General features: G+C 41.9%; 1 protein-coding gene across 1 annotated transcript; it reads right to left on the bottom strand.

The window, feature by feature from the left end:
- Positions 1-4,161: 4,161 nt before the first annotated feature.
- LOC117747450 (low choriolytic enzyme-like) lies at positions 4,162-8,599 on the bottom strand. The gene is made up of 10 exons (XM_034556678.1): positions 8,477-8,599; positions 6,894-6,991; positions 6,659-6,747; positions 5,956-6,031; positions 5,684-5,839; positions 5,366-5,486; positions 5,115-5,293; positions 4,601-4,682; positions 4,388-4,512; positions 4,162-4,274 (listed from the first exon to the last, which is right to left on the bottom strand). Coding segments are annotated over exons 3-10 (819 nt in total). The 5' UTR covers positions 6,737-6,747; positions 6,894-6,991; positions 8,477-8,599; the 3' UTR covers positions 4,162-4,272.
- Between the last annotated feature and the right edge of the window lie 661 nt (positions 8,600-9,260).

Below are 9,260 nucleotides of genomic sequence, written 5' to 3'. Positions count from 1 at the left end.
ACCTGCAACTTCCTGATGTTAAACTCAGACAAAACTGAAGTTATTTTACTGGGCCCTGAACACCACAGAGATCAATTATCTGGTGATGTGGTTTCTGTAGATGGCATTGCCTTGGCATCCAACACCACTGTAAAGAATCTCGGCGTTATCTTTGACCGAGACTTGTCCTTTAACTCCCACGTTAAGCAAATCTCAAGGATTGCATTTTTTCATCTACGTAACATTTAAAAAATCAGGCACATCTTGTCCCAAAAAGATGCAGAAAAGCTGGTTCACGCGTTTGTTACTTCCAGACTAGATTACTGCAACTCCTTATTATCAGGCTTCTCTAATAAGTCTCTTAAATCCCTCCAGTTGATCCAGAATGCTGCAGCTCGTGTACTCACAAAAACTAAGAAAAGAGATCACATTACTCCTGTATTAGCTGCTCTGCACTGGCTCCCTGTAAAATCAAGAATCACATTTAAAATTTTAAAACTTCTCTTCACCTACAAAGCATTGATTGGTGATGCACCATCATATCTTAAATAGCTTGTAGTATCATATTGCCCCACTAGAGAGCTGCGCTCACTAAATGCGGGGCTACTTGTGGTTCCTAGAGTCCTAAAAAGTAGGATGGGAGCAAGAGCCTTCAGTTATCAAGCTCCTCTTTTATGGAACCAGCTTCCACTTTCAGTCCAAGAGGCAGACACAGTCACCTCATTTAAGACTAGACTTAAGACTTTCCTGTTTGATAGTGTTTATAGTTAGGGCTGAATCAGGTTTGCCCTGGTCAAGCCCCTTGATATGCTGCTATAGGCTTATAGGCTGCTGGGGGATGTTTTAGGATACACTGAGCACCTATCTCCTCTTCTCTCTCTCCTTATGGATGAATTTACATCTCTCCATTGCACCTTATTAACTCTGCTTCCTCCCCGGAGTCGTTGTGACTTCACGTCTCATAGGGTCCATTGGACCTGGCGGTGTCTGATGCCTGGTGAGCCGGCTTCCCGCATTGGCCCTGCTGATGCGCCCCGCCCCCCCTCCTCTCTACCTCCTTCTGTTTCATGGATTGGAGTTCCATTCATACATTGGCATATTCATGTAATGTGTTTATGTAACTTTGTAAATGCTGTTCATTCTGTACACATGACATCTATTACATCTGTCCATCCGGGGAGAGGGATCCTCCTCTGTTGCTCTCCTGAAGGTTTCTTCCCTTTTTTCCTTGTGAAAGGTTATTTTTTGGGAGTTTTTCCTGATCCGATGTGAGGTCCTGGGACAGGGATGTCGTATGTGTACAGATTGTAAAGCCCTCTGAGTCAAATTTGTAATTTGTGATATTGGGCTATACAAAGTAAACTGAATTGAATTGAATTGATAACGGATCTTGGCGATCTCGAAGAACTCTCTCCCTATAAAACGTTAATCTAACTAATATCGCTCCTTCATCAATGAGGAAGTGAGCTGCCGCTTTCTTCAGGGGGAGTGGCCAGATTATCCAGCTAGACTGAATGAGCCTGCGCTGGAGCAGGTTCACATTTTTGGATGTGTTGCTATGGTGATTTTTCCAAACTTGCTTCGAGGAACCGAAAACCCTGGCTTGTGTAATCTCATCCGGAAAATTATCCCGCTAACCACGTTAGCCAGGTACGAGAAATAGGGCCCAGGAAGCCCGGCCTTTACATACACAGATTTCGTCACAGGTTTTTTATGCATCATCCTAACTTCTGATTGGTGCTCAACGATCAAGGAGGGGGATAATTCCATCCCACAGGACTGAGCCCTGCAAGGCCAAGCCACTTTTTGATTAGACTATTCAATGACATATGGGTGTATTGTGATCCAAGACGCGTATCTATAACCGAGAAGCAGACAGCCGCACATTCCCAGACACAAATTTCAGTACCCTGACAAAGCATAACATAACAATATATAAGCATTTATATTATCAACAGGGTTGCGTTGATGAGGTGCTGAGTGAAGGAGAACCGCTCCTTAACATACATCAGGATGCTATCACATACCTGTAACAGATTAAATTTGCAATAAAGCTATTTTGATTGAGCACATGCTTATGTCCAAGTCAAGTATATGACTACTAAGGTTTTGAAAAGTATGTCATATACTCGTAGTATAATATGTCCAAAAAAGACTCCCTCTTTAGACAGCGGTCTTACAAAGATATTTAGACCCCGTTTACACGATGGGAAAAGGCATATATATATTTTTTTAATATATCCGTTTTGGCCTTTCATTTACACAAAAACTGAGGTTTTATCACAGAAAACGATCATTTCTAAAAACTCCGGCCAAAGTGGAGATTTCTGAAAACTCAGTTTTTGTGTTTGCGTGTGAACTAGGTCAAACAGAGTTTTAGGTTGTCAAACGTCACAGTATGCGACTAAAAATGCTCCACGTCATGTGAGCGTCCTATGTTTACAGTTAGTTTACTTAGGCTACTGATCATGGATGGTGTCAAGGTAGTGCTCATTTGTGCGTTAATGCAAACCCTTTTGGCCTGTTTGTATTTACAAACACAACTGATTTTTTACATCGAGGAGTAGAGGCGAAGAACTGCACGGAGGTCAGCAGTCCTTCTTCAGCTTTCTATACTCCCAAGACGTAGGTACATTGCTTGCCAACGAAAAGGAAGTTGATCGTGTTTTTCATAGTTGTTGGTTTTGAGAATTCTGATTGGTTTGCATGTCTTTATCCTTCTCGTTACACTGCCGACTACAGGTTTGGCATAGTTATGATGGCGCCCGTTTGCGTATTTATGCGGGTTCATATAAACAGAAACTTTTTTGAAAACGACCTTGTGTGTCCGACGCTATTTTTGAAAACGGAGCGGCAGAAATATTCGTTTCTGTAAATACGAGTAAATTTCTCCAAAATTGGCCTCCGTTGTTGTGCACACCAAAGATCCTTTTAATAGAAAATAATCCTTTTAGGTAGAAAAGTCCTTTTTGCTAAATAAGTGAAATGACCCGAAAGTATCTAAGCCAAGATAAGAGCTGTTCAAATTCTCTAAATGCAAAGGAAAGGTGCTTCAATGCTTTCTTTCTTAGCTTCTTTAGCATAGGAAACACTCAACCTTCTTTTACCAAAGGAAGGAAGTTAATGTCGCCCCAGAATTCCTTGCGGCGGCAACATTTAAAGTAATCATTCGGCTGTCCATAAAAACAAACAATATGCTTATCTTGCACAGGTTTAACTATTTATTTTCATACAGTCATAGAATAATGGTTTTCATGTTGATGAATATGAATGGACAGGGACAATCCTTTTGTTTCATTTTCATTCATTTGATTTGAGGTACAAAGGCTCTCTGAAGCAAAGATTTAGAGGCAGTGAATAACTGTCTCCACCACTATCTGAGAGTCGGGGCAAATACCAGGCATTTGTTTCATTCCTTAACACTAAACATGCACAAAGTCAAAATATACAGTCGCAGTACATCTCTTACTGCTTACAATTACTGTTGCCTTGCAATATTTGGACTTTTATCCAAGTAGGAGACCTGGTTCCTTGCACCAAAACGAGGAATGCAAATCTGAAACAGATCGCAAATGTTTAAAATGATATCATGCTTAAATTAAGTGTGGTGGACGTAACAAGCAGGTGTTTAACTCCTCGCCGCTATGGTAACTTCTGTTTAAATGTGGTGGAAAGCTGACTCTACTTGGTGCTGGATTGTTGAGCAAAAGAGTGCACGGGTTTGTGATTAATTCTGTTAGTTTTACAAAACCGTTCGGGAGGTTTTCTCAGGTTCTGGTATTTGCGTCTTTGCCAGGTACCTGGAGTGGGGGCTAAAATACCAAAAAAAGGATTATGTTTCGATAGCTGAAAGATAAATAAGTGTAATGAATTATCTCAAAGTGAAACAGGACAGAGACTCTTTCTGAGATGCCGTTATATTGATGGCCGATGCCTTTAAAAGTGTTTGATGAGCAGCTGGTTGGTTATCCTCTTAAGTTCCTGTAAGTTCCTTTACATATTCAGTCTACAACTTGGAGACATTTGAATGTCCACATCACACTTGGCATCATACCAGGACCTTCTGAATAAATACATGAATGACAGAATGAATATGCTCAGTCCGCGTTTGAGGAAACCCACATGGTCGTGATGAAAGAATGCAAAGAGAGAGCCGTGTTCCAGTCAAAGTCTATTTATTGTGGCATCAATGACTGTTGAGGTGATGAGTTCAGGTCTGAAGCTGCTGCTGTTCAGAGAGCACCAGGAGGCCATATTACCTGTGCGTCCTGTCAGGACATCTGAGCGGGCTTCTTCTGTAACGGGGAAAAACACAGAGATCAGGTCAGACAGTGAGTGATGGACACAAAGTACAGACAGGCAGCGTGTGGAACATGGATGGTGTCAGTGTGCTTGTGTGGACACTCACAGCAGCCGTAGAGCGTGTTGAGCCTGGCGATGTCGGTGCGGCTCATCTCCTTGGCGTTGCCAAAGTTCACGTTGGAGTTGGGGATGGGGACCATGGTGGGCTGGTTGTTCTTGGAGAAGGCGTATCTGCAGGAGAACACAGCATTAGAGGGAACCACACACACACACACATGGTGACAAACAGCACGGCCCAAGTGAAGTCTCTTGTTCTCACTTGTGGTACTGCATGACAGAGCCGTAATCGTAGGGAGTGCCCTGGTTGAGGGTGGCGATCTTCCTGAAGTTGTGCTCCATTCCTGGAAAATAACAAGAAGAAGAAAGAACGACATTATAGTTGACGTAAAAGTTACATTTAAAATGTCATTTCTTGAAGTCATAATTTCTATTACATTGACTAGTTTTTAAGGAAAATAAATGTAAATACATGGCCGTGGATGTCAGTATCATCTCACTGTGTTTTAGGAGCAGAAGGCTTTTGTCCACTTATGAGGACATTTGAAATCAAATGTCTTCTGCTTAGAAGTGGACTTTTTCAGGAAGCTACAGAGTGTTTTAAAGCCACAAAGAGATGTGAAGGAGCCGTTAGCTCCCTTAAAGGTCGGCAGAAATATTCAACATGAGGTCTGCATGTTTTATAAGAGGGAACAATTCAGTGTCTCTTCTCTGAATGTTCTTATCTTAACCAGCTCTCCTCTCTGATATATCAGATGAACAAACAGCTGCATTACCAGACTGAACGTTCTGCAGCATGACTCTGATGTGGTTGTCCCTGTCGGAGCGGGTCTGTTCGTGGTTGAAGCCCAGAGCGTGGAGCAGCTCGTGTTGGATGGTGCCGTGGTAGAGGCATCCGCTACGGGCCAGAGACACCACCTGCTTCCCTCCACGACGGCCGATGAAGGAGTAGCAGCTGTAACCAGAGATGAGTTGAATAAGACCAAAGTCTGAGGAAAAGCTCTCAACTGTGAACGGCTCTTCTTACCCGTTCTGGGACTCGATGCTCAGCCAGTCGCGGTCGCTGCTTCTGCTGGGCCTGAAGCGGATGCAAGAGAAGGAAGAGAAGGACTCCAACCCACGGGTGATGATGGCCTTCTCTCTGGAGGCTGGTGGGACCACAGCACACAACAATCAGCTGTTTACCGTGAAATACAGAGGACCATACGGGCCCCAAATATCTGTCAGATTTTCAAGCTCCCTTTTGTCAAAGTTGCTGCATTAGAAGTGAAAGCCTCCAGTATATGTGTGTGTGTGTGTGTGCATGTGTGTGTATGGGCCTCCCAGGCCTCTGCGTGACACTTACAGAAGTGGTTGGTGAGGTAATAAGGAATGTAGACCTTCCCGTCAGTGAACTTTCCCCACTTGCAGCCTCGGCTGGTGCAGGGGTCGGCGTTTCTCTCGGCCTCGCTGTCGATGGCGATGTCTCCTCCGATCAGGATGGGGTCATCGGCGGAGCGGACTGAAACACATCACAGCAGCCGGTCAGACAGCTGTTAAAGTGCTGCGACCAGAAGAAGAGAGTAGAACTATCAGCAGCTGTCTGGAGGAGCACGGTGACCACAGCAGCTCACTCACTCAGATTCCTGTTGGCTCTCTCCAGCAGCTCAGAGACAGAAAGCTCCGCGGAGTCCTCCTCTGCAACGTCCTCTGCACAGTGACATCAACAACAACGCACTTTCACTTTGTGTACAAATACACCGGTCACAGTACTGAGCATGTCGGAACAACAGCTCTGATCATCAGAGTAGATCACATACCTGCCTGCAGGTTCAGCGTGGGATGAGAGGAGGAAAGACAAACACATTAGAAACACAACCAGGACTTGAAGTCACAGCTCAAAGTCAACGTGACACAGTTTCTTAAAGTGGCAGTTTCATGTTAAACCACTCAGAAGTACAGAGAGATTATGAGACACACGTTCAGCATCATAGAACCTGAGATAAAGTGCACCGTATGACCCAAACTGTATCATCATCTGAGAGAAATGAACTAAACACGACACAACAACAGATAAACTCCCCTGAGGTGTAAATAAATGCTCTATTTAACCTCCTAACAGCTACTTTGTCAATGTGGAGAAGACGAGTGGCTTCATGTGAGAGACAGCATGTTGCACGTCTTCTGACATGAGGCCGTTCACGTTGCACGTCTTCTGACAGGAGGCCGTTCACCAACATGAACGGCCTCCTGTCAGAAGACGTGCAACATGTTTTAACAACATGTGGGAGTGTGGACGAAGGACCAGATATCTCACTGCTCCTCTCTCACTGAGATCTACCTCATTGTCGGCCCAACAGCAGGCGGACAGCAGCAGCAGAGCCACAGCGGAGAACCTGAACACAGACATGCGAGCCATCCTTAGCAGACCTGCAGGACACAGACAGGAGTCAGCTCCGGCCTCCATTCAGAGGTGAGACATTGTTTGAACCAACCACAAATACAACAGGCAGTAGAAAGAAGGGGAACACTTTTGAATTGCATATTGAGCTGCAGACGTTTGCAGTTGAACTCACCTTGAATCCTTATGTGGACTTGTGCAGCTGAAGGTTCACTCCAGGTTTTTATACACGTTAGACTGCGTCAGTGAGCCCAAATATGGATTATCTTGTTCCTAAGAAAGAATCAGCTAAATCCACAGGCTTATCAGTCACATATGGTTTTGGACACATGAGTCTGACAGAAGCCATGCCTACTGTACACTTCTCTATACGGGTGGGAATTGAACACTTGTATGAAAGGTAAATTCACTTCATGCTGCAGAAAGTTCAAGGTTGCCACTTCATATACAACTATTCCTCATTGGCACTTCAGTTTTGGATGAATTAATTGTATGAAATGTTATAACTTACTAACTGTAATTGCAAATGTATTTAATGACACGGTTTGATGGAGCTGTATTGTACATATTGTAATATTCCAGAAGGTCCCTGTGAGAATCAGTTTTTGTGTCTGCACTGTGTCTGTTGGACGCATCAGGACTCTGTGTGAACTAAATATTCACAACAGAGGCCTAAAAACCAAATCATTGATATTCATAACAGGAGAAAAGACAATAATTAGAATTGTTCCTCAACATAAGCAGGGATTTTGTGTCTGCTTGATAATTAATTTGCCAACGTTTCAGTTTATTTCACACATTATCAATAAAAGTGTATCCTCCTTTAAGACTCTCTATATCCGAGTGATGCTAAATACATATAATGATAGCTTTTCTTAATATAATTTGTCTCAATGTTTATATTTATTTATTTATTTACTTGCACTTTATTATTTGGTATTCACTTTATTTGTTGGACTAGAGAGAAACGTTTTTTCAACTCCTCCTGTATGTTTGGTATATCGAGAAATTGACAATAAAGCTGACTTTGACTTTGACTTTTGACATTCTGCACAAACATAATCATTTAGTTTTTTAAACAGACACCAGCACATGGTAATCAGTATGTTGGGCCTCCTGCACACTTATTGCTTCCATCTTCTAGGGACAACAACAGACATGCTCTATTTGGAAACGTCCGGCTGTGATGACAAGTTGTTGCAACAGAATGATGACAGAAAGTCACAATGTGGGACCGTTACGCTGCCATGCAGAAGTTACGACTTCATGCTATGTCTTTCACTGGTCTTAAGGTACTTATTAGTTATGCTTTATTAAAACGAGGGATCAATCCAATTAAAGCAGAACATAATCTCATGATAGTTTTTGACAGACTTACTCATATATATTACTTAAGTTAAAGTAGCAATACTACAATGTAGAAATATTCTGTTACAAGTAAATATTGGCATCAAAATGTACTTGAAAATGAACCAAAATGAAAAGTACTCACTATGCAGAATGTCCCTTTGCAGAATAATACATATTATATCTCCTGGCTTGTAATTATTGATGTATTAATGTTTTCGTCACTATAATGTTGCAGCTGGTAAAGGTGGGGCTTATTATTATTCTCTTTATATCATAATAGAACATCATCATTTATTATAAGATTTATTTTCCTTTCCTGATAAATAAATGTAGTTCAGGCAAAAGTACAAATCTGGCTTCCAGAATGTATTGAAGTAGAAGTATAAAGAAATATACAAGTACAAGTACCTTCGGTACAGTACTTGAGTACATGTAATTACATTCCATCACTGATATTTGTATGACTATTCCACTGTTATTAAGTCTGAAACAATCTTTAATTCAAGCATTTTTTCCTCATGGTCCTTGTTCCTGTTTTCTAAGGTGTTTGTAACACATACAGACTGTGTGTAAATCAAACACACTTTGCAACCGGGCCCACATTTTGGAGAAGTCATGTCAGCTCAAAAACGTTGTTTTCAGCTCTGCAGCTCAGACTGTAACCACACAGAAGGGTTGTGTAAACAGGTGTTCTGTTATTATTATGATCCGAGTACCAGGTCAGCTTCATACGGACCACTAAAGAATCAGTACGTGATTTAAGTTGTCTTCTCCTTAGGGTTTACCATTATCACCACGGAGACTATCCTTTTGAACTGGAAATTAAAAAACTAATTCTAATAGATTATATATCCTTGAACAAAACATGTCCTCCACTCTCAACAATAAAAAAGCTGTTTTCAGTCAAACCTGGTCCGCAGCCATCAATATATTCATCTCCTTGATTTCCAATCCACATTTCAAGGATGAAGGAAAATATACACACACTCTTTTATTCACATTTAATTCTGCCCACTCCTCATCTATGTCCTCTTCTTTTAGTCGCTATATACATATATATATATATTTCAGGGGATCCTCTAGGACAGGGATGGGGGGGCATTTGGGTGATATATGAATGATATATGAACAAACACCTCTGTGAAAACCTGCAGAATATTTATAAGAAAGAACCTGTAATGTTTGGTGTATG

This window comes from Cyclopterus lumpus, chromosome 3 (genome assembly GCF_009769545.1).
Source record: "Cyclopterus lumpus isolate fCycLum1 chromosome 3, fCycLum1.pri, whole genome shotgun sequence".
In the NCBI taxonomy this organism is placed as follows: domain Eukaryota; kingdom Metazoa; phylum Chordata; class Actinopteri; order Perciformes; family Cyclopteridae; genus Cyclopterus; species Cyclopterus lumpus.
The sequence above is the reverse complement of the archived record's forward strand: the minus strand, read 5'-3'. Positions and strand labels throughout refer to the sequence as shown.